At 34.1% G+C, this 27,729-nt stretch overlaps 1 protein-coding gene across 2 annotated transcripts in view; it reads left to right on the forward strand.

Annotated features, from left to right (window-relative positions):
- LOC126885721 (probable cytochrome P450 305a1) overlaps positions 1–27,729 on the forward strand; it is a 303,602-nt gene that overhangs the window by 217,060 nt on the left and 58,813 nt on the right. For both annotated transcript variants that reach the window (XM_050652491.1, XM_050652490.1), the window contains exon 2: positions 24,692–24,946. In XM_050652491.1, coding sequence (XP_050508448.1) covers positions 24,692–24,946 — 255 coding nt within the window. The remainder of the gene's footprint in view (positions 1–24,691; positions 24,947–27,729) is intronic.

The raw sequence follows: 27,729 nt of genomic DNA on the forward strand, positions 1-27,729 counted from the left end.
TTTTGATAATGTCCCGTCGTCAAGTATATTACGTCAGATGCCCTTGGTTGCTACGAAAAAATACATTCAGTGACATTAATGACAATTAATGTTTTAAAAATTATAAAAGTGATGACTTTCAACCGTCAAATATTTATAACAACTGTGTGTTTAATTGTACTAATTTGTACTTACATAAATAAATTACAATTAAATTTTGGTTTTTAACAGTTTTATTCATGAAATAATCTCAACAAATTGCACTCGATCTCTAGAATTAATAAATCAATATCGAATTTTTGCCCTCGTGACACTTTGACATAATTTCACTCCTCTTCGGGTCGTGAAATTAAAACTGTCAAAGTGTCACTCGGGAAAAATTCAATAATTTTAGAGCTCTTGTGCAATTACTACTGACAATTCGATGAATTAAATTTATTTTGACATAATATTTGAAAGTCAAATCGGTTGACAATACCAGTCGTTTTGAATCATCGTCATGAAAACCAAGATCGTCGTCATGCTAACTAATTATATTGAAAGTTTGGTTTTGACAACCTTGTCAAAGAATTAATTTGTGTATGTATTTTCATATTAATTAAATTAATAATTGATTAAGATTTGGTCATTTTTTAAAGACTCGTAGAAAAAATATTGTTCCTAACTCTTGCAGAAAGTATCTTTTCCGCACTCGACTGCTTGCCGAACTCCAGCTTCGCGTCGTTCGGCAAACTGCAGTCGTGTGTGGAAAAGTATGAATTTCTGCACTTGGTAGGAAAATAACTATTGTTATTAATTTTTTGTGCCGTCGATATTTTCCGAGTTATGAGGGGAAATAATGACAGTTACAGCATAATTATTGAATTTTATTAAATTTTAGAACAAAACTGTACCTATACAAAAATTGAAATTGAAAAGAATTAAATTTCATACAATTTTGATCTCTTTCATTTTTGTTTGTTAAAATAAATATTTCAGGTTGTACGTATGTGGTAAAGGCGCGAGCATAAGACCTGGTTGGTTTGATAGCACTGGTTTTGTTCATTATCTCCGTCATTTTCATCTCAAATGGTAGGAACTTAAATTGTTCCAAATAAATCGTGTTTACAATAATTATTACAATTTTTTTAACCATTTTTATTCGTACGGTCGATATTTTCTTATTTCGAGTTAATTGTACTTACAGTAGATGCCTATATTTTTGACTCTGATATTATTCCACGTATTTTTTTTGTATTGTAAAACTATACATATACAAATTCCTTTAACCACTTAAAGTCCTGTGTTTTGGCTATCTGTGGACAAATTTTCAGTAGTAATTGCACGAGAGCTCTGAAATTATTGAATTTTTCCCGAGTGACACTTTGACAGTTTTAAGTAAGTACCATTAAACACACAGTTTTTATAAATATTTGACGATTGAAAGTCATCACTTTTATAATTTTTAAAACATTAATTGTCATTAATGTCACTGAATGTATTTTTTCGTAGCAACGAAGGGCATCTGACGTAATATACTTAACGACGGGAGATTATCAAAAATTATCGATTTAATTCAGATTTCTGTAGCTTTCTATTGGTCAGAATCTGCTATGAATGAAATAATCAGTCAAATCGAATGACATGTATTTTGGTAATGGAGGAAATTATAAAAAAAAAACGGTATTTTACCGGTGTTTACACTAAAATTTAATCAAAAACTTGTTTTCAATCAAAATAACTTGTTATAATAAACATTTTTGAGTCCCTACTATTAAAACATTATTTCTCCATTGATATTTTACGATAAAAAAATGCAAATTTGTTTAAATAAATACCAAATCATTGTAAAATCGCTTAAAATGATATTTGGAGAAAAGAAGAAGAAGAAGAAGACTTTTTGAGCTTAAATGTCTTATTTTTACGTTAAGCAGAAGCTGTACACCAAGTTTGAGACAAATCGGAGATCCAAAAGTTTTTGTCTGAGTGATTTGACCTGAAATGTACCATGTTTATATTCTAATGTACAGGGTGTAACAAAAATACAGGTCATCAATTTATTCACATATTCTGGGACCAAAAATAGTTCGATTGAACTTAACTTCCAAACAATCAATTGTATCAAAAGCAAATCATCCTGTAGTACTGATGGACTATCTATAAAAATTTTCTCTAATCTCACAGAAAATGTGTTGGAAATCCTCCTCTCACTAATTAATGATTCCTTCGAAAAAGGTAAATTTCCAGAGTGCCTAAAGACAGCCATTATTATTCCTCTTCATAAGGGTGGCGAAAAATCTGATGCCTGCAACTATAGACCTATTGCCTTACTACCGGTACTCTCCAAAATTATTGAGAGAGTCATTAAAACTCGACTTATGTCCTTTATCGTTGATAACAACATTTTATCACAAAATCAGTTCGGCTTTTTAACAAATAAATGTACCACTGATGCCATGTTTTCTGTACTACATGAGGTTTACCAAGCACTAAACAATAATCTTTATACTGCCACTGTTTTCTGCGACTATGCCAAAGCTTTTGATTGTGTAAATCACGACATCTTGATTACAAAACTAAATTTCTATGGAATTCGAGGTATTTCTTTGAATTGGTTCCAATCCTACTTGAATAATCGGAAACAACTAGTTAGAGCAAATGATACTGACTCTAGTCTCAAAAACATCGTCTGTGGAGTACCACAAGGTTCAGTATTGGGTCCTATACTGTTCCTTATCTTTATAAATGACATTACTAATTTAAAAATCAATGGGAAAATTTTTCTTTTTGCTGATGATACCAGTATCACTTGGAGCAACTCAACTATTGCATCTCTTCATGAAACTATAACTTCGGATCTACTGACGATAAAGACCTGGTCTGACTCTAATTTACTCTCTTTTAACGTAAATAAAACAGTAGCGTTATCCTATAAAGGAGCTCTTCAACCTTTGCCACTTCATAACAGCCAGATCAGTACCGTTGATTCTGTAAAATTTCTTGGTATTTTTTTAGACAGCAACCTCAAATGGTCCCTTCATATCGATTCGTTAAGTAATAAGCTCGCCTCAGCTTGCTATGCAATACGATCTGTCTCAAGGGAACTCAATTTAGCATCTTCTAAAATAACATATTTTTCGTTGTTCGAGTCTCATCTTCGATATGGTCTTCCTTTTTGGGGTTCTAGTACAGCTGCTCAATTTGATGTCATTTTTAGATTGCAAAAAAGAGCAATAAGATATTTGTTTGGCCTCAGAAGATCTACACATTGCAGAAGTTACTTCAGAGATTACGAAATTTTAACACTTACATCTTTATATATTCTAGAAACGGTTTGCTTAATTCGTAAACACCTTCATGTCTTTCCATCAAGGCCCAATCATCTTTACTCCACCAGAAATTCAATCTTTGATATTTATTTACCGATTCCATCCACTGAGTTAGTAAAGAAATCTATATTGTAGCGTGATTAGTGTAATTACTTCTAATTACAATAAAACTAGCGGTTCGTAATTTATATATGACTTTATTATTTATTTATACAAGTTTACTTTACCAACTTTAGCTTAAGACTAAACTCTATTCACAAAAATTATGCCTTATATATCCTAGTCGTTATTCTCGATCATTCCGGGCTAAGCCAGCTCTCCGACTATCGTGTGACCTTCCAACAACCGCGCATCGGTTCCACGTATAGCGTGCTCGATCTAGACTTTTCTCGGCTTACGCCTTGCGGCTGGTGACTCATTGTTTTGCTACATTACTCCCCTCTTAAGATCTGAGCGTCCCGATCAGCAACTCTAGATGAAGGCCCAGGATGGCGGAATCTACACGACTCTCCAGCTTTGCATACACCCTTCAAGAAGAAATAACAGTCTACTGTCTTTGAAGGATCCGACATCTTCGGGTTCATGCAACACACAGTAATTCGTACGCCAGTTTCTCTGAAGACCACTTCAAGCATGCTTCTCACAATCTTCCAATCCAGATTTTCTACTGCATGGCCTATTTTTGGTAAAGCCAAATCTTTGATGTCATAATTACACACGATTTTCTTCAAATTACTTAGAGCACGCCATATGTTCTCATAGCTTGGCGTGTCCGTATAAGACTTCCTGGTCACCATATACAGCAAAGATCGAGGACCATCTTCCAATCGCAGTACTCTTCCAATTTTAGGCTGCTGATTTCTTAACTCGTCCAGGCGGCCGAACTTTCTATTGAATACGGACGAGATTCCTTTAGTCATCTCGAGGTCTTGGGCAACACAGTGGGCTAGAGAGACGTTTTCTGGAACACCAAACAGATCTTGCTGAACTTCTGTGGTCACGCCGAATCTAGCACTCTTTCTTTCTGCGTAATTTGACATAAATTCCTTAAAACTTGGCTGTGGTGCATCTTTCATCTCCTGTTGGAGGACTCGGGCTTCCTCTGTTTCATTTGAGCCAGCATATGGTGCGAGACGATTTATGTGAATAACTTTTGGTTTACCGTTTGGCAACTTCTTAATTCTGTATATTACGTCATTTATTTTCTTCTTAACTTCATACGGACCTTCCCATTGTCTTTGCAGTTTAGGACACAGGCCTCGACGACGTTGTGGATTATAAAGCCAGACAAGATCACCTACTTCGAAGCTTTCATTCTTACAGCGAGAATCATATTGATCTTTCATTCTGTCACTGGCTATCTGGATGTGTTGTCGGGCAAGTTCATGAATGCTGTTCATTCGTAACTTCAGGCGGTCTACGTATTCTTCGCCTGCAACATATTCCTCGGAAGGTCTGCAGCCAAACTCTAGGTCGCAGGGCAAACGAACTTCACGACCCAACATCAGGCAGGTTGGTGTTTGACCTGTAGTTTCATTCCCGGCCGAGCGGTAGGCCATCAGGAATAAATGAATGTGTTGGTCCCAATCTCGCTGATGTTCAGATACAACTTTGGACAAGTGTTTACCCATCGTTCGGTTCATCCTCTCGACCATTCCATCTGATTGAGGATGCAGGGGTGTTGTTCTGGTCTTATTGGCACCAATCAATTTACAAACGTTTTGGAAAAGAGCTGACTCAAAGTTTCGCCCTTGGTCGGAGTGGATCTCCAAGGGAACACCAAATCGGCTGAAGAATTCTTTAACAAGTACCTCTGCAACGGTAGCAGCTTCTTGATCCGGTAATGCATAGGACTCGGTCCATTTCGTAAAATAGTCCATGGCTACCAGAATGTATTTATTTCCAGCATCGGTTTCTGGAAATGGACCTGCAACGTCGATTGCTACTCTTTCCATAGGACTTCCAACATTGTACTGTCTCATGGGTGCTCTCTTTTTACCAACTGGACCATTACCGGATGCACACAGTTCACATTTCCGGCACCATCTTCTTACATCATCTTTACAGTTCACCCAATAGAACCGTTCTCGAACCTTTTGCAGAGTCTTCGTAATACCAAAGTGTCCACCTGATGTACCGTCATGCAACTGACGCAATACTTCTGACACTTTACTTTTAGGTACAATCAACTGCAGCTTAGATTCTGTACCATCATTGTTCTCAAAGGTTCTGTACAGAAGATCATCTTTTAGTACCAGGCAATTCCATTGGCTCCAGTAGGCCTTGACTTCTGGACTACATGCACTAATGTTCTGCCAACTAGGTCTTTCACCTTGCCGCATCCAATCCAATACTCTTTTTATACATGGATCATCTTCTTGGGCGTTTTGTAACTGTTGGGGCTGCCATTGCTCATTAACTACGGTGGTTCGTCTCACGGGGCAAAATCGTTCCTCTAATTTGGCACAGTGATTACAATTTGCACTGCATGGTCGTCTCGAAAGGGCATCAGCATTTGAATGAACTCTTCCGGCCCTGTGTTCTATCTCATAATCATATTCTTGCAGTCGTTCTAACCATCTTGCCATCTGGCCCTCTGGATTACGGAATTGTATGAGCCATTTTAGAGCAGCGTGATCTGTTCGAAGAAGGAACTTTCTGCCGTACAAGTATTTATGGAAATGTTCGCAAGCCTTCACTACACCCAGCAGTTCTCTTCTGGTAACACAATAGTTTCTTTCTGGTTTCGACAGGACTTTGCTGAAATAAGCGATGACTTTTTCCTGTCCATCCTGGATTTGTGAGAGAACAGCTCCTATGGCACTGTTGCTAGCATCGGTATCCAAAACAAATTTTCCTGCCTGTCCCGGGTAGCTTAATATCGGTGCACTGATCAGAGCCCTTTGTAGTTGTTCGAAAGCTTTTTGACACTCCTCACTCCATGTATATTCTTTGCCCTCCTCCGTCAACTTTGTTAGGGGCTTGGAGATATTGGCAAATCCTTTGACAAATCGTCGGTAATATGTACATAGGCCAAGGAAACTTCTAATTTCATGTTTATCTTTTGGTACTGGCCAATCTTTAATTGCATCAATCTTTTCAGGATCAGCTGTTACACCATTACTCGATACAATATGTCCTAAGTACTTAACTTCTCGTCGAAACATGTGACATTTCTTCGGACTTAACTTCAAGTTCGCTGCCCTCAATCGTTGAAAGACGTCTATTAGATTCTTGGCATGTTCATCAAAGGACCTTCCAACCACAATTACATCATCCAAGTAAACCAGGCATGTTTTCCATGTTAGACCTCTTAAAACTGCCTCCATTAATCTTTCAAATGTGGCAGGGGCATTACATAAACCAAACGGCATAGCCGTAAACTGCCAAAGCCCTGATCCTATCGAAAATGCGGTTTTCTCCCGATCGGCTGGCTCCATGTCTACTTGCCAATATCCACTTTTTAAATCGAGTGTGGAAAACCAACGAGAACCGGAGAGAGTATCCAATGTATCGTCTATTCTGGGCAAAGGATAACTATCTTTTTTTGTTACCGCATTGAGCTGGCGGTAGTCGATACAAAAACGCGTTGAACCATCTTTCTTCTTTACCAGAACTACTGGTGATGTCCATGGACTGTTCGATGGTTCAATTACCCCTTGTTTGTCCATATCCTTGATAATCTCTTCGGCTTCATCTCTTTTCGCAAATGGAAGTCGTCTAGGCCGTTGTCTGATTGGCTGAGCGTCTCCGGTATTTATTTTATGCGTTACTATGCTTGTTTTTCCCTTATCCTTCGTGTCAATAGCAAAAACATCTTGATACTCTATCAGCATAGATGTCACTTTTTCCGTTCGTTCATGATCAAGATCTTGGCATCTTTCAATGATCATCTCAACAAGCTCCTTTGGATACTTCGCCTTCGATGATTTCTCATTGGTATTCACAGAGCAAATTGAAGCCACGGGAACACACTGCCCGATCAAAGCTCCTCTACTTAACTTGATAGCAGTTTCCCTTAAATTCATAACTCTTACAGGGATCACATCTCGAACTTTTACCAAAGTTTTCGCCGTTAGGAACTCGACATTATCCACATCTTCGACCATCCTTAAACTTCCCTCTCGGCAGTGTCCATCAAGCATGGTCATCAGAATTTTCTCACTATTACCGGGTATGGTTACGTCGCATGTAGTAAGTAAGCGGATGACATCTTCTTTGTCGTCATGAAAGGGCAACTCTTCACCATTGATCTTGAGAACTCCATTTTGAACATCCAATATTGCCCCCACTTTCCTTAGTACGTCCATCCCCAATATGAATTCGTCGGAGATCTCGGCAATTAATACTTGATGTTCAACTGTGGTCTGGCCAATGGATACTGACATATTAGCCTCGCCATATGTATTAATTAGCTCACCAGTCGCTGTTCTAAGCTTTACTGTTGCAGGTGATAATTTATTATGGTCTCGTACTACATCTGGACGTGCGATAGTTCTCGTTGCACCTGTATCCACCAAAAATGATCTACATCTATTACTGATACGACCTTCGATGTATAAGTTGTGGATTCCACCGGAGGACGTAAGGTTGACAGTTACTATGGGGGCTCTAGTTCTCGAGGTCGGCAGTTGCCCCTTGGTGTCGACCCGCTCTAGTTTTCCGACGGCTGTACGATCTTCTTACAATTACGACGAATGTGGCCTACGTCTCCACAATTCCAACATCTAGGCTCGCGTCTCTTTGGCATCTGATTACTTAATACTCTCCGTATCATTTCCTCCAGACGTTCATCGTTGTGTTCGTCACTTTCTTCAATGGTTCTTACTCTATGGCCTCGTGAAGTTTGACTAGCCGTTTCGTGTTCCAATGCAATAGCAAGTGCTTCATCTAAAACTTTCGGTCTTGCTAGTCGTAAAGCTTTCTGTAGTTCATTATCTTTCAGCCCATTGACGAAGGTATCTACTGCAATTTCTTCTAAAACGCTGTCTGGCACCTCTGGATAAGCCAACCGCACCACACGAGCCACATCTGCTTCAAATTCTTGCAGATTCTCACTTGCTCGTTGACTTCTACTTCGCAGTTGTGCTTTGTATACTTGTTGTAGATGGGCATCTCCATAGCGTTTTTCTAGACGAGTGAACAAGGTCTGGTAACAATTTTCTTGACCCTTGGGAATTGACCTTAATATATCTGCAGCATCACCTCGTAAAGCAGCAGTCAAGGAAACAGCCTTTTCTTGTTCGGTCCAATGATTGGCGGTCGCAATAGCTTCAAACTGTCTAAGATATATGGACCAAGAGGACTTTCCATCAAATGGTGGTAATTTGAATCTCATATTATGCGACGTTTCGTCTCTCGGTAGTTCATCTTTCACTAAAGGATCTAACGTTGCTGCATTAACTGATGGTTGTACTTTTGTATCGGTTATCCTGCTCTCTAGCTGTTTGATCTTTTCTTCTACGGTCTCTACACTTTTCTGCATCTTATCGAATGTTCTAGAAACTTCTTCAAATTTCTCATTGTTCTGTTTACAAACTTCTTCTAGTTTTTCGTTGTTTTGCCTACAGACCTCTTTAATTATTTGAGAAGTCTCATCGAATCTTTTAGCAACATTTTCGAATTTCTCGTCGCTTTTTCTACTAACTTCTTCAAGTTTCTCGTCGCTTCTTCTACTAACTTCTTCAAGTTTCTCGTCGCTTCTTCTAGAAGTTTCATCGATCTTTTGAGAAACACTTTCAAATTTCTCGTTGTTCTGTCTACTAACTTCTTCAAGTTTCTCGTCGCTTCTTCTAGAAGTTTCATCGATCGTTTCAGAAACAGTTTTTAATTTCGATAAGATTACTTGTTCTGCTGACTGGAAGTGGAACGTCTTTGGGTCTTCTCCGTTCTTCGTGAGGACATCCTCGAGTCGTGCTTGTAGGACTATCTTGAGCCCACTGCTGTCCAGATCCCGTTCCTCGAGCTGTTCACGGAGCTGTTTTACTGTAAGTTCTTGTAGCAACATCTTTGGTCGGCACACACGTACTTTCCAAAATGTCTTTTAACAGTCTTTCCGAATACCGAACAATCAACGCACTTTAACTATTCCCGACGAATAAAGTCCAAAAGTATTTTAAAGTCTTTCCGAATACCGAACAATTAACGCACTCCGGTTGTTCCCGACGAATAAAGTTCAAAAGTCTTTTAAAGTCTCTCTGTAATTCACTTATTTATATCGCACTAAGTTAACCGAACACCGACACCAACTGTAGCGTGATTAGTGTAATTACTTCTAATTACAATAAAACTAGCGGTTCGTAATTTATATACGACTTTATTATTTATTTATACAAGTTTACTTTACCAACTTTAGCTTAAGACTAAACTCTATTCACAAAAATTATGCCTTATATATCCTAGTCGTTATTCTCGATCATTCCGGGCTAAGCCAGCTCTCCGACTATCGTGTGACCTTCCAACAACCGCGCATCGGTTCCACGTATAGCGTGCTCGATCTAGACTTTTCTCGGCTTACGCCTTGCGGCTGGTGACTCATTGTTTTGCTACAATATTATATTCCGCAAAGAAACTGTACAATCATCTTCCGTTACAACTTAAATCTGCAACATCTTTCCCTAAGTTCTGAAAAATGACAAAAGCCTATCTATCCAAAAGACCATATTATTCAATAGAAGAATTTCTTAATGAATAACTAAGAAAATTGGCTTCCATGCGCAGTAGCATAAACTTGTCGGTTCCTTATGTTGTACCTATTTTATTTTATTTGTTTTATGTTCAATTTGCAATTTATATATGTTTTGCAATAAATTGTTTTTGTCTTGGCTTTTATATCTTATACTGTACATTGTTGACGATTTATCTAATTTTAGTAAATTGTAGTTGTTATTTGTTATTTATATTATGTTTTTCTTTTGACTGTATGTAAGCTTTGTCCATAAAATTGTAAAAATTTTCAGTGGCAATAAAGCATATTTCTATTCTATTCTATTCTAACTTGCCTTAGTAAAATGTGCACATAAAAAACTTGTAGCTTCTTGAAATTAGAAAATAAAAATCGATTTTTTCCAATATATTGAAAGCCATTAGAGATTTTTTATTGAAAATGGACATGGCATTCTTATGGCAGGAACATCTTAAAAAAATTGAAATTTGTGCACCCAATAAATATTTTATGGGGTTTTGTTCCCTTAATCCCCCCACCCCAAATATTTGTGTGTACGTGTACGTTCCAATTAAATTATTATTCTGGCACTATTAGTTAAACAAAATATTTTTAAAACTTTTTTGTCTCTTTGTAATTTTTCGATAATCCAGTTTTTATCGAGATATTTTGAACATTTGTAAAATCCAACACAAATTTTTACATGGTAACTAAGATTTTTGAGACCTGGTAATTAGTGATGTTGAAAAAGTAACTATTCGTTACAAAGTGCTCGTTACTTACGAATACCGAAAGTTACGATTACTATACAGGGAGGCAAATCGATACTTTGATTACTCTGATTACTTCGTTACTTCGTACCAATCGGATCAGAGCTAGTAACGACTACTGTATCTACTTTGATTACTTTGATTACTCTGATTACTTCGTTACTTCATACTAATCGTATTAGAGCGAGTAACGACTATTGTATCTACTTTGATTACTTTGATTACTCTGATTACTTCGTTAATTCGTACCAATCGTATCAGAGCGAGTAACGACTATTATATCTACTTTGATTACTTTGATTACTCTGATTACTTCGTACCAATCGTAACAGAGCGAGTAACGACTATTGTATCTACTTTGATTACTTTGATTACTTTGATTACTTCGTACTTCGTGAAGGTCGTTATTGTATCGGAATACCTATACAAAATACCTACCTACTGAGAAATACGATTCTCGATATGATTACCGGTACTCAAATACAAAAGTAATCATAGTAATCAAATCATTTTTATCCCTTAAACAGATCGGTGAAGGTCGTTGTTATATCGGAATATCTATACAAAATAGCTATAATAGGAAAAATGAAAGATTACCCATGAACGAACATATAAAACACACTGTATTTTCCTGTCACCGTGTCACAAAAAAAATTGGCCAGCGCAAATACATGTAATAATTATATAAACTGTTCTTATAGTACTGGCACTGGTTCATTACTTTCTGGAACATAGAAAAGATGTGTTTAATATGATCGCTCATGGGTAATCTTTCATTTTTCCTACTATACCTATTGAGAAATACGATTCTAGATATGATTACCGGTACTCAAATACAAAAGTAACAAAAGTAATCATAGTAATCAAAGTAACAAATACTGTAAATGATTACTTTATTTATACAAAAGTAACGATTTGTAACGAATACTCGAAAGTAACTATAATCAACATCACTACTGGTAATAATATGAAAATTTATTGTGAATTTACATTTTTTAGGTATATTTTGAAATATAATCATATCTCGATAAAAAATCGTTTATCGAAAAAATACAAAGAGGGAAAAAAGTTTTAAAAACATATTTAAATAATGGTACTACAATAATAATTTAATTGGAACGTACACATTAAATTACGGGGCGTTTGAGGAAACAAAATCCCCATACATTTTATGTAAACATATTAAAAAAAAAGCCAGCTAAAAAGAATCTCGATAAATACTCGAAAAAATACTAAGAGGCAAAAAAGTTTTAAAATTATTGTGTTTAACTAATGGTACCGCAGAAATAATTTAATTGGAACGGACACACAAGTTTGGGGGGGGGGGGGTTGAGGGAACAAACGCCCCATAAAATTTTTGTGGGGTGTACAAATTTCACTGTTTTTATTTTTTTGAAATGTCCCTGCCATTAGAATATCACATGTCCATTTTCAATAAAAAATATCTAATAGTTTTCGATATATTGGAAAAAATCTATTTTTATTTTGTAATTTCAAAGAGCTGTAACATTTTTTTTATGTGCACATTATTTGTACTAAGGTAAGTTAGGTTCATTCGAACTATTTTTGGTCCCAGAATACGTGATTTAATTTATGACCTGCATTTTTGTTACACTCTGTATATTGAATAAAACTTTTCACTTGTATTAGTTTAACTTAAAAAGCTAACCAGTAACCAGATTAGTACATTCAAGATATAAAGAACTTAGGAATTACTAAACGGGAGTCTCACAACTTATAATATGAAGAAATGAATCTACATGGATAGTTTGACTTTCGAACAGGAATAAAGCACTTGTTACTCCGAGTTCTCTTAAGGGGAAAGGCGCAAAATGTCGCGTGTCAAAATTTTCAATGTGTTTTAAATGTATTCATTTTTTTGAATCCTGAGAAAACTAATAAGTATTTTGGAAAAAATTAACCGCAGAATTAAAGATTACGTTATTATCGAGGGGCGAAAGTCCCTTAGAATAAATAAAAAGTTTCTTTTGAATGAAATATTTGCAATTAAAAATCACACTAAATTTCCCTTTTATTTTCATCCCTGCAACTTATAAAATAAACTTAATAGACAATAATAAAAAATATTTAATAATAAAAATATTATTAAAATAAACTTAATAGAAGTTTTCAGGAACTTTCGGCCCTCAGAAAGTCAGAAATAATGTAATCTTTTATTCTGCGTTTAAATTTTTCAAAAATATTTATTTGTTTTCTCAGGATTCGAAAAAAATGAATACATTTAAAACACATTGAACATTTTGACAGGCGACATGTTACGCCTATGCCTTTAATGGTTGCAATAAAAAAATACAATTTGGTTTATCAAAGGACAGTTCAAAATAAAATTATTTGGAGTTTTTATGATTTTCTTTTATTAAAAGAGGCATATCTTAGGCTTTATCTTAGGCATATATCAGTCAGTAACCATGGCAGGAGAAGCACGTTCAAATAACACTGCCGATATCAGTAATAATATAGTTTGCAGAAAATGTAAATCTAAAGTTGTTTCACCGGTAAAGTGTATGATATGTGATACAGTAGGAAAAATTAAAGAATACCCATGAACGAACATATTATAAAACACGCTGTATTTTCCTGTCACCGTGTCACACAAAAAATTGGCCAGCAGCGCAAGTACATGTAATAATTATTGTTACATGTACTTGCACTGGAAAATTTTCTTTGTGACACGGTGACAGGAAAATACAGCGTGTTTTATATGTTCGTTCATGGGTGATCTTTCATTTTTCCGTCTGTAGCTGTTATCATCCCCGTTGTGCCAAAAAATTGGAACTACAAATTTTTGACAAAGTTTTTACTAAATGAGATCGAAAACTTAGCTGCGTCGACAGAAAATAAGGTAGATATACACATATTTAAATATATTATCAAACAAAAAGATCTCTTAATATTGGAAATCTTAAATCGGATCTCTTAATATCAGAACTAAAGGAAACAATATTCCTATTAAATAAACAAATTCATTCATAGTCTAGTAAAATAAAATTACACTACATGTAAATCAAAATGTAAATTCGTACAGGTTGAAACAAATTTTATATCAAAGTTTAGGTGGGTACAAAATATATTTTCAAGAAAGTATCCAAATCATACAAGGGGATCATTGTTTAAATAATTAAAAAGGGGCCATTTTTGCAAAAAAAATTACTTTTTTAACTGTTCAGGTCATTCAATTACTAATGAAGGTCTATAGGATTATTTTCTGTAAAGTTGAAGGGTAATTCTTTCACATAAGTCTTAATAAATTAAATTTGACCCCCTATTTATCTAAATAATTATAAATAAATCTTTAAAAACAAATTTGCAAAAAATTATTTTTAGCGTTTTAAATAAGCACTATAAGATATCTTCTTTTACAGGATAAGTTGTGCTATGTTTGTCAGTATTAAGCAAAAAAAATTGGTCGAAAAATATTTAATATTTTTTGAGATATTGAATTTGTTTTTTAAATGTTACTATATTTTCAATTGCAAAAACGCGGTTGTTGCCAAAGAAATATTCACCTGTACTAAATCTTATTATTTTTATTTTTATATATATTTTCGATAAATGTATTGATAAATTTAAATTTCAATTAAACTGCCCCCTAAAACTGCATTTGAAAATAATTCAAATTTGTTTATAATTTATTGTTTTAATAACGTCGCGGTGATTAAATATTTTAAAATGCCGTTCCGATAATTGGGTTCCTGGGAATTTTTCACTAATTAACAAATTTGTTTGTCTTTTTTTCCTCTTCTTTTTTTTTTCTTGACATTGTATTACTACGGGCCCTTTTTGGGTTAAGTTTCATTAAGAATGTCAAATCTCTAAGTTGTAGATTCTAGACCTAAAAATATCAAGATTGGTCTAAAATCACTTAAATAAAATGTGGCTACTTACTGAGTTACAGGGTGTTTTACTTAAAAATTTAAAAATTATTTTCACCAAGTACTTTTAAACTATTTGACGTATCCTTATCATACTTTACAGAAAGTGTGGGTACTATACAGTCTACTAAACTGTGATAAATAAAAGTTTCTAGCTACCACCAGAGGCGTACGACAGGGGCCAGTTAATGGTTGACCCTTCCCAAATTCTACGCCACTGAGGGAATTACTATTTTAGCGAAATTTTTAGATTCTCCAATACTTTCTCTGTAAATAATATACTCTTTACTGGTAATGATTAAGTCATTAGTTTTCGAGATATTGGAAGTTAAAAATGAAACGGCATAGTTATTTTGATTCATTCATTCATTCATTTTAAACTTCCAATATCTCTCAAACTAATGACTTTATCAATACCAATAAAGTTATTTACAAACAAAGTATTGGAGAATCGAAAAATTTCGCTACAATAGTAATTCACTCAGTGGCGTAGAATTTGGGAAGGGTCAATCATTCACTATCCCCTGTCGTACGTCTCTGGCACTAGCTATAAACGTTTATTAATCACAATTTAATAGGGTGTATAATAGCCACACTTTCTGCCAAGTATGATAAGGATACGTCAAATAGTTTTAAAGTAATTGGTAAAAATAATTTTTAAATTTTTAAATAAAACACCCTGTAACTCAGTAAGTAGCCACATTTTATTTAAAAGATTTTAGTTACATCTTAATATTTTTAGGTCTAGAATCTACAACTCAGAGATTCGACATCCTTAATAAAATTAACCCTAAAAGGGCCCGTAGTAATATATCTCCAAGAAGAAAAAGAAGAAAAAAAAACGACAAAAAAATTTTGTTAATTAGTAAAAAAAATCCCAGGAACGCAATGATCGAAACGGCATTTCAAAGTACTTAATCCCCGCGACGCTATTAAAAACACAAATTATAAACAAATTTGAATAATTTTCAAATGCCATTTTAGGGGGGAGTTTAACTGAAATTTGAATTTATCAATACATTTATCGAAAATATACATAAAAATAAAAATACTGAGATCTTAAGCAGGTGAATATTTCTTTGGCAACAACCGCGTTTTTGCAATTGAAAATATACTAACATTTAAAAAACAAATTCAATATCTCAAAAAATATTAAATATTTTTCGACCAATTTTTTTGCTTGATACTGGTAACAGAGCGCAACTTAGTCTGTAAAATAAGATATTTTATAGTGCTTATTTAAAACGCTAAAAATAATTTTTTGCAAATTTGTTTTTAAAGTTTTATATGTAAGTATTTAAATAAATAAGGGGTCAAATTTAATTTAGTAAGTCTTATGAGAAATATTTACTCTTCAACTTTGCAGAAAAAAATCCTATAGACCTTCGTTGGTAATTGAATGACCTCAGCAGTTAAAAAAGTAATTTTTTTGCAAAAATGACCCCTTTTTAATTATTTAAACAATGATCTCCTTGTATGATTTGGATACTTTCTTGAAAATATCTTTTGTACCCACCTAAACTTTGATATAAAATTTGTTTTAACCTGTAAGAATTTACATATTGACTTTTTTTTATTTTATTAGGCTATCATTGAAACAATTAGAAATAAAACAAGCTCCGGAAAAACCTGACTATTCTTTATTTAAAAAATCTAAACACAAAGCTGATAACAATAAACAAGTCTTCAATTCACCAGAGTCAATAATGGGTCAGGAGAAATATAAGGAAAACAATTCAATTACTGCTACAGATGTCAACGAAGCCATAAACCGAACACAAAATATAATACCTGCATCTAGTCGAACCGAAAAAACTGGAGATGCATCTCGTCGAACCGAAAAAACTGGAGAGGCCAACATGCAAATAAGCAGTAATATTCCCATGGATTGGCAGACAGTGACTTACAAAAAAAGAACACCCAAAAAAACTTATTAGTGGGTAACTATTCTGGAAATTCTAATGTATAAGGGGTGGATCAAACAATTACCCTACATGTATTCAATCTGAAACCGCAAACATCTGCAGAAGACCTTCAATCATTTTTATCAAAAAACCTGCCAGAAGCCAGCTGCTCAGCTCTTCCATCTCGTCGTCCTGATATATATTCTTCTTTCAAGGTGGAAATCTCGAAAGCAAACTACAATAAGGCGTTGGATGCCTCGATTTGGCCAAACAAAGCCTGTATACGATTTTTTTTTTCAATTGAGGAAAAGGAAAGAGCAAATCGAGTCGAAGTATCTATCGACACTGAAACAAAACATACGGTAATTTTTAAAATTATACAGTTAAATACAGCGTCCATTAGAAGCAAACTTGAAAGGTTGGAAATTCTGCTTGATAAAGAAAATCCTATTGTCGTCGGTATTGCGGAACACTGGTGTAAGCAGGATGAAATATCTTTAATGGTAACTCCGGGTTACGATCTTATAACCAGTTATCGACCAGTTATTATATTGTCGACCTATCCATGAGCATGGCGGATCGGTTCTGTATGTGAAATCTCAAATCATCAATGTGTGCCAGTTCGCAGTTCGCTGTGGAGATGCATTATGAGTGCAGTGCGGTGAAAATAATGTTTTGTGAAAGAAAAGTTGCAGTCATCAGTATCTACAGGCCTCCCAGTGGAGACTTTTATTTGTTTTTGAAGCAGTTGTTATCCTATACGATTGAACTCTGTAATAGGTATGTTGACGATATTTTTAATTGCGGTGACTTAAACATTGATTATTTGGAAAATAGTTTATTTAAAATTCTTTTTAACGATGTTCTAATGAGCTACAATCTTAGCATAACCTCTGTGGTTCCACAAGCGTAGCGATAAATTGTTTGAACCAAACTTCTATTAGTAAGATTATATTATGACCAATACAGTTAATATACTTCAATGCAATTCTAATGTTTTTGAAGCACATTTAAGTGACCATAGAGCAATTAGTTTGGAATATGTAGTAGACGTTAATAGCAGCTGTACTAAATCTAATGACCAGCCTAATTATAAATATTTTAGAGACTTGTCTGACAACAACCTTAAACAAATTTCTTCTGTGCTATCTGTAACTGACTTTGACGATATTTTTATTTAACCCATAATGTTGATAAATGCTTTGAAAATTTTATAAGTAGTTTAATATATGTGTAAGATTATTGCTGTCCAGCAAAACGGTATAATATTAGTAGGCAGACTTGCAATAAAAAATGGATTACTCTGGAAGTTAAGCAGTCTGGTGTTCACTTAAAAAATGCTTACTGGCTTAATAAAAAACTAAAAGATGCCAATTCTCTTGCGAATTATAACAAAATTAAGAAATACCACGCGGAACTATTACAAAAATCTAAATTAAAATTCCATGATCAATTGATAACTAATTCAAGTAATAAAAATAAAACTGTATATAATCTTGCTAACAAGGAAACTGGCAGGAAGTCTATCCAAAAAAACAGCATTAAATATGGATGGTGAAAGTTGTACTGATTTTAAGCAGTTTTCTGAAGTTTTTTGTGATTATTTTGTTACAGTATCCGAAGGGAAACTATCAAATCATTTTGGGAATTCTCGATCTAATAGTTGCACATCTTCTGCTATTCTTAAAAACAGTTTTTTCTTTAGACCTGTTGTTGGTAATAATGATGTAATGGATGTGATCAATAATTTAAAAAATAAAAAAAGCACTGGACTTGATTCTATCTCGATAAGAGTATTAAAGGCTATGTCATCTTATATAGCAAACCACATTGCATATTATATTTGATAAATTTATCAATAGGTAAAGGAGTCTTTCAAATTATTCTAAAAAAAAGCAATCGTTATTCCTATTTACAAAAAAGACGATCCGGAAAACATTTCAAATTATAGACCTATTTCCTTATTGTGTGTACTTTCCAAAGTATTTGAGAGAATTGTGTATAACCGTATGTCTGAGGTTTTGGGTAGATTTAAAATTGTAAGCGATTGTCAACATGGCTTCCGTACAGGTAGATCCACTCAGTCTGCTGCCTGCAGATTTTGTGAAAGGGTCTACAGATCTTTGGATGCAGGTGAATATGTAGCAGGTCTCTTTTTTGATCTAACACGTGCCTTTGATTGTCTTAATAGCCGTTTTGTTAGCAATAAACTGTATAATATTGGTTTTAGAGGCATATTTTTAGATTGGCTAATCAATTATCTATCAGATAGGATAATTTGTGTTAAAATCAATGAAGCTATTTCGGAGAAACATGTTATTAATCTGGAAGTTCCACAGGGCTCTGTATTAGGACCCCTGATTTTGTTGTTGTTTATTAACGATGCATCTAACCAGTTTGATGTTTTAAACCTGACGTTATTTTCAGACGATACTTCTCTTGTGGTCTCAGCACAGACCTAAGAGAAATTGGCATCTACTTGCAATAATTTTTTGTACTAATTTTAAATGTAGACAAAACAAAAGTAATATATTTTAATAACTTAAATTCTGTAAATCCCGTACTACACCTAAGTTTTAACAATGTACTACTGGATTCCTCAAATCATACAAAATTTTTAGGTATCCATCTCGACTCAAAATTAAAATGGTCAGTTCACATAGACATGCTCAGTAAGTCCCTTAATAAGTCGTACTATGCATTATCCCCTATTAAAAATATTATGCCCATCTCTGCGCTGTTAAATGTATACTATAGCCTTGTTTATAGTAGACTTTGTTACTACTTAGTTTTATGGGGGAATTCAGTCAACAGTGACAGAATATTTATAACACAAAAACGTATAATACGAAAAATGTTTGGAATTAGACCTCATGAGAGCTGTAAGCCCATATTTATTAAGAATAATATTTTAAGTTTTCCATGTATTTATATTCTCAGAATGTTACTATATGCTCTTGATTATTATTCGTATGTACGACAGAAATTCTAGTTTCCACAATTATTCGACGCAAGGTGACGACTTGCTGAGTGTACCTGGTCATAGATCGAGTAAATTTGAAATGTCAGTAAAGTATATGAGCATTATACTGTTTAACGTGTTACCAAAAAAATATAGAACAATTAATAAATATTTCTTAAAGAAATCCATTAAAAGCTTATTGCTTACCAAATGTTATTATACTGTGGAAGAGTTTGTTTCGGACAGAAATATTACCTAAATGTTATCAATTCTATCTACCTTAAAGTGTTTATAAAATTTATAAATGTATTAATCTTATTGTTTGTAAAACTAATGACATGTCCTATACATTGTATGTTTTAAAGGATGAATAAATATTATCAGATTTGGTATGCAGGTGTATCTCCCAAAAATTTTCGTACACTTCTGGCCGTCGCGAGTAGTACAGCTTTCTGCATGGTCTTATAAAGATGTTCATTCAGACCCAGCTTTTTGATGCTTTCGAGGAGGGTCTTCGAGGGTCTTCGGTAGTAGACATAATAATCGGTACTGTCTGGGTACTTTGCATTCTCCATTGTCACCGTATTTGAATTTCCAGATCTCTGTATTTGGCGATATTTTCAGTAAATTTACTACGTAGATTATTGTTGTTAGGTATCGCCACATCAATTAGTGTTTTTTGTCTTGTTAATTTATTAACTAGTACGAGATCTGGTCTATTATGTGCCACTGTTTGGTCTGTGTGCACAGTGCGGCCCCAGTACAGCTTGTAGTTGCCACCAAGGATTTTTCCCACTGCGTCATGCCGTTCCTTGTATTCAGTTGCAGCAAATGCCTGGCAGCCCCCTGTAAGATGTTGGATGGTTTCTTGAGCTTGACATCCATATCGGCATCTGTCGTTTTGAACCTGAGGGTCTTTGACGATATATTTCATGTAATTTCTGGTTGGTATAACCTGATCCTGAATGGCCAGTAATGAACCCTCCGTTTCAGGGAATATCGTTCCTGATGTCAACCAGTATTTCGACGCTACATTGTCGACATAATCTTGGCTGACCTCATTGGGATGTCTCCCGTGGAGAGGTTTACCCATCCAGGTGCGCACTTTTTCGTCCTTAGTAAGGTGGTTTGTGCGCATTTCTGGTTCCCTCAGTGTAATCGCTGTTGTATCATCTACTGCGCAGATAGCGCGATGTAGAGGAGATGTCTCAGCCTGCATCTGAAAATAAGTTCTTAAATTAGCAATTTGTTTATCTAATTGCTCACCTATATCCATAAGTCCTCTTCCTCCTAAATTCCGTGATAATGTCGTGCTTTCTATAGCACTTTTAGGATGGTGTTTTTGTGCCTTTGTGAGGTGTGTTCTTACTTTTCGCTGAAAATTTTCTATATCTGTTTTTGTCCACTTAACAATACCAAATGAATAGCTAAGCGCAGAACAAGCGTAGGTGTTTAGTGCCTTAAACAAATTTTTACTATTAAGCTGTGAACGAAGCAGCTGTTTTATCCTTCGTATAAACTCAGTAGTTATCTCAGTTTTCATTTGCTTATGGTCAATTTTCCGCGCTTGCTTTACTCTAAGATATTTGTATATATCGTTTTCACCCATGGCCTCGATGTTCTGGCCATTTTGCATATCGAATCCACCGGGCTGTACCTTTCCTCTGACTATATTTAAAACACGGCACCTGTCTAGTCCAAAGTGCATATTAATATCATTAGAGAATATTATTATCCAGATTTAGCCATACGGCTCACACTCCCTCTAAGAGGAAAATTGACTCATCCCAGATACCTACGGTATCAAAAGGATTGAGCTCTGGTGGGACTCTTTCCATGTTATTGAGCCCTAGGTGACTTAGTATGCAGGTGTATCTCCCAAAAATTTTCGTACACTTCTGGCCGTCGCGAGTAGTACAGCTTTCTGCATGGTCTTATAAAGATGTTCATTCAGACCCAGCTTTTTGATGCTTTCGAGGAGGGTATTCGAGGGTCTTCGGTAGTAGACATAATAATCGGTACTGTCTGGGTACTTTGCATTCTCCATTGTCACCGTATTTGAATTTCCAGATCTCTGTATTTGGCGATCTTTTCAGTAAATTTACTACGTAGATTATTGTTGTTAGGTATCGCCACATCAATTTCGCCACTGTTTGGTCTGTGAGCGCAGTGCGGTCCCAGCTTGTAGTTGCCATCCTCAAGCATACTCTCGGGGACGTATTGATAATATGGGAGATGGTCCGTTTGGAGAAGTCCCAGCTTGATAGCTATTTCATGATGAAGGATTTTTCCCACTGCGTCATGCCGTTCATTGTATTCAGTTGCAGCAAATGCCTGGCAGCCCCCTGTAAGATGTTGGATGGTTTCTTAGGTTTGACATCCATATCGGCATCTGCCGTTTTGAACCTGAGGGTCTTTGATGATATATTTCAGGTAATTTCTGGTTGGTATAACCTGATCCTGAATGGCCAGTAATGAACCCTTCGTTTCAGGGAACATCTTTCTTGATGTCAACCAATAGTTCGACGCTGTTTTGTCGACTTAGTCTTGGCTGATCTCATTGGGATGTCGCCCGTGCAGAGGTTTACCCATCCAGGTGCGCATTTTGTCGTCTTTAGTGAGGTGGTTGTTGTGTCATCTACTGCGCAAATAGCGCGATGTAGAGTAGATGTCTCAGCTTGCATCTGAAAAGAAGTTCTCTTATCAGTATTAATATAATATCACAAAATAGTGAGAATAAATTGAAAATAATGCGACAATTTTTCGAAAACTTGTTTCCTAGCACGAGTGCCGAATGGATACAAATTTGAGAAGACAATTTGAGCATTATTTTCTTATTTATTCTTACTATCGTGTGATATTCGTAAGATTATTTTTTAATACTGACATACAAAATTCAAGTATACACATTCAGTGACATTTATCGCAATTAATGTTTTTCAGCTTGTCAAAGTGAACAGCTCAGCTTAGCAAATATTTAGACGAAGATATTAATAAAATATTAGTTAAAATTATTTATAAATACAGTTTTATTCATGAAATAATCTTAACGAAGTAAACTCGAGCGCTTAAAATTGCCGATTTGTCTCCTCCTCGCGACAATTAGACATTAGATGCAGAACTAAAATAATTTTAGTAAAACCATTCCATAATAAAATTATTTTATTATGGATATTTTCTTAAACGTGACAGTTGTCAAAACTAGGAAACTGGTTGCAATTAAACAGAAACAATCTACTTAAAATTATGCCCACTGTAATAATGTACAGTAGAATGTTCCCGCTGAAATAATAATCTGATTGGACAGAATTAAACACGTGATGAAAAATATTACTGCACAATTGGAAGTTGAAATCACTAAAAACATAATCAATATAATAATGTATTATTATTCCCAGTATAATAATAATTTGATTGGGCAGAATTAAATACGTGATGAAAAATCTTACTACATGATTGGAAATTCAAATCACTAAAAAATAATCAGTAGTAATTGCACAAGAGCTCTAAAATTATCGAATTTTTCCCGAGTGACACTTTGACAGTTTTAATTTCACGACCCGAAGGGGAGTGAAATTATGTCAAAGTGTCACGAGGGCAAAAATTCGACAATAATTTTAGAGATCGAGTGCAATTTGTTGCGGTTATTTCATGAATAAATCTGTTCAAAACAAAAATTTTATTATAATTTATTTATGTAAGTAGAAATTAGTATAAATATAATTAAACACACAGTTGTTGAAATATTTCAGTATATGTATATATTTGACGGTTGAAAGTCATCACTTTTATAACTTTTAAAACGTCAGATGCCCTTTTAAAAGGGCATGTGACGTAATATACTTGACGACGGGAAATTATCAAAAATTATCAGTAGTAATTGCACAAGAGCTCTAAAATTCTATATTAATTTTAGAGATCGAGTGCAATTTGTTGCGATTATTTCACGAATAAAACTGTTCAAAACCAAAATGTTATTGTAATTTATTTATGTAAGTAAAAATTAGTACAATCAAACAAACAGTTGTTATAAATATTAATTTGACGGTTGAAAGTCATCACTTTTATAATTTTTAAAACATTAATTGTCATTAATGTCACTGAATGTATTTTTTCGTAGCAACGAAGGGCATCTGACGTAATATACTTGACGACGGGAAATTATCCAAAATTATCGATTTAATTTAGATTTCTGTAGCTTTCTATTGGTCAGAATCTCCTATGAATGAAACAATCGGGTATAATATCACAAGAGAGTGAGAAGAAATTGAAAATAATGCGACAGTTTTTCGAAAATTTGTTGTCTGGCAATAGACACGAGAGCCCGCAGAGCTCGAGTGGCTATTGCCCAATGACAACAAATTTGAGTAAAAATGAAGCATTATTTTCTTATTTATTCTTACTGTCGTGTGATATTCGTAAGATTATTTTTTAATACGTATATTATGGATATTTTCTTAAATGTGACAGTTGTCAAAACTAAACTGGTTGCCATTAAACAGAAACAACCTACTTAAAAAAATTCTATCGGTAATTTTCTACAGTAGATAATTCTCAGTAGTAATTGCACAAGAGCTCTAAAATTATTGAATTTTTCCCGAGTGACACTTCGACAGTTTTAATTTTGTCAAAGTGTCACGAGGGCAAAAATTCTATATTAATTTTAGAGATCGAGTGCAATTTGTTGCGATTATTTCATGAATAAAACTGTTCAAAACGAAAAATTTTATTGTAATTTATTTATGTAAGTACAAATTAGTACAATTAAACACACAGTTGTTATAAATATTTGACGGTTTGAAAGTCATCACTTTTATAATTTTTTAAACATTAATAATTAATCAGTAATTCAGTGACATTAATGACAATTATTGTCATTAATGTCACTGAATAAATTTTTTCGTAGCAACGAAGGGCATCTGACGTAATATACTTGACGACGGGAAATTATCAAAAATTATCAGTTTAATTTAGATTTCTGTAGCTTTATATTGGTCAGAATCTCCTATGAATGAAATAATCAATATAATTTTAATCTGATTGGACAGAATTAAACACGTGATCAAATATCTTACTATACGATTGGAAGTTAAAATCATCAAAAAATAATCAGTTTAATTTTTATTTCTGTAGCTTTCTATTGGTCAGAATCTCCTATGAATGAAATAATCGCTTAAATTTTGAATTTTGTATATCAAAAATAATTTTTAGGTCCAAGATGGTATCCAATTGTAGGAAACTTCTACGCAATGAGAAATCTGTCCAAAGCGTGTGGAGGTCAACACAAAGCGTTCACAAAATTAACAGAAATGTACAATTCTAATGTAGTAGGTTTAAAATTGGGAGCGGAAAAATTGGTAATTGTTTCTTCATGGGAATTAATAAAAGAAGTTGCCTATTCACAAGACTTTAATGGACGACCAAATAACTTCTTTCTAAGGATTCGATCTATGGGAACTAGGAAAGGTAAATACATTTATAATTATAATTTGGTTCGCTTCACTGAGAGGTATGTGAGTTCAAACCCTGGCCCGGTGAACAGAAAAATAAAAAGGCTAACGCAGCAGTTTAAAATTCTGTAACGAATCTGAGGCTTAGACTGTAATGCACTGGTATATGACCGGCCCATGGGGGAGCAGTACGGCAAGGGATAAGGGCTTGCGGCTCAGTGGTACTCCTCCGTAGATCTCTACCGGAAGGGCGTTGATGCCTAATATACCGGTGTATGTATTATGTAATATTTAATTTTTACATTATTTCTATTTACATTTTTATTTATAATCTATTTTATTTATAATTCTATTTATTTTCTTTGACACATATTATATCGTACTAGTGACGTCATCCATTTGGGCGTGATAACGTAATCGACTATTTTTTTAAATGGGAATAGCATTCGAGTGCTAGCTCATTTGAAAGGTTATTCAATTACCTATTCAGTAATATAAACATCAACGTGATTAATTATACAGGGTGTCCAAAATATTTTTTTTTAATTAAATGCAGTATAAAAATATAAATATAAATAATAAAAATCAAAACGGCAATAATAAGGTAAGCGAAATATCTATTGAACAAAATTATTATTCAAGCATTATTCGACAAAATTGTCATATTTCGCCGGTACGGAAGTTGGCATAGTTTCATGTATCCCCACCATGGTCACGCACGAAGCGCATTAACACAATATTATTATGTATTTAAAGTCAACATCAATTTAATTCATGTTTTTCAATTTTAAAATAGAAATGTGTGTATACATTCTTATACTTTTTGCAAAACAATAACAAACGCTGATAAAAATATAATACTATAGATCAAATACTAAATATTTGATAAGTATCTTATATATTAATAAGTACATTCCAGTGGCGGCTGGTCAGGGTCGGCAGGGTCGGCACTGCCGACCTACATATTTATGGCCACATTATAGATTTTTTCTAAATATATAAGTTAATCAGAGTTGATGATATTCGTTTCTGTGAAATAAAAAAAAAATATCTGTGAGATAATACAGACTAAATTTTATTCATTGTTTTTAAAAGAATTCGAACGATCTGATACGTTAAGTGATCGCTGTGCGCTGTGCGTAAGAGACTTTTCAAATTAAGGATCCTAGCCAGCCACACACCCGACTGCGATTGTGTGAATTCATGGCCCGCTTCGGCTAGCCGTACCCAGTTGACCATTTGCTTGTAATAAGACGCTATGGAATATTAGCCGATAGGCAACCAATTATACATTCCCCGTATTTATTTGAATGACAAGTACGGCAGAAAAAAAATCTGCCGAGCACAGCGGTGATCTGAAAACGGCAACAAGACAGGTACTTGGACGTTGAGATTTAATTTGGACGTTGAGAGGTGACTCATATTTGTTTGCAGAAATTGCTTGAAAATAACTCATATATTAATATTTGAGTTATCCTCCCACTCAAAAAGGTCCGGAGCATTGTTTAAATAATCAAAATGTCAAAAAATAAAGAAAAAATTCGATTTTCTTCTTCATTTTTTGATTATAACTTTAAAAGTATTCATTTTCGAGAAAAGTTGCACTGACATAAAAGTTGCGTTATTAAATTTTCTACAATAGAGGATTAGCTAAAAATTTTAAAAATCTGCTTTATTGTCAGTACTGCAACATTTGGAAAAATTAATTTTTTTTGCAAAAGCTGGATTGCAAAATTTATTTTGCAAAATGTATTGAATCGATCTTAATGAAATTTACAGTATTATTTTATTATATCATAAAGGTTTTCTGGTTAAAATATGAAGGTCGTAAGTGTTAGCATAAATGGTTGAAAAACGTAAAATGCGAATACTTATTTTTTATGTTTTTTTCGCAATTATTGCTGTATTGCAACAAGCATGACACTTTTTAAAAATTTTAACTAATCCTATATTGTAGGAAATTTAGTTACCCAACTTTTACGTCAGTGTAACTTTTCTCAGAAGTGAATACTTTGAAAGTTAAAATCAAAAAACGAAGAAAAAAATCGAAGGTTTTCTTAATTTTTTGACATTTTGATTATTTAAACAATGTTCCGGACCTTTTTGAGCGGAAGGATAACTCAATTATTATTTACAAGGAAATTTCAAAATATCTATTAGACAAGTTCATTAAAAATTATCTATAATTCTTTATTCAAATAAAATAAGTAAGAAAATGGATTATGGAATACAGTTTTATATGCTGATGTAAATATTTTCGGAAGGTGGGATAAGTTACAAAATATGTTTAATTTTATATACTGCAATTCATTAGGTACAACAAACTGTTCCCGAATTTAATAAATTATTGTGCTCAAATGTGGGCAAATTCTGCCTCAAATGAACGGGATTTCTCTTGTCTCAAAAAAGTCAAAACGTATTGTCGAAACACCATGAAACAAGAGAGAATGTCAAACTTGTCTCAAATGTCAATAGAAAAAAACTTTTAAAACCTCTTCAAAACAATAATAAATTTTACAATGACGTTATAACCCATTTTGCTACTTCGAAACAACATAGACTAGAGTTAATTTATAAACAGGTTTACAAAAAAAAAACAAAAAAAAATAAAAAAAAAAAAACAAAAACCAAAAATCTTCTATGAAATTGAAGACTTTTAATTAGATGGCATACCTATCCGAGGAGACAAAACCTTGCCGACCCTGTCCCTAAAGCCACGAGCCGCCACTGGTACATTCTAAGACAACCATACATAAAAAAAACAATTGTAACATTTTTTCCAGAGCAGATCGCCTTAGT

This window comes from Diabrotica virgifera, chromosome 5 (assembly GCF_917563875.1).
Source record: "Diabrotica virgifera virgifera chromosome 5, PGI_DIABVI_V3a".
Lineage (NCBI taxonomy): Eukaryota > Metazoa > Arthropoda > Insecta > Coleoptera > Chrysomelidae > Diabrotica > Diabrotica virgifera.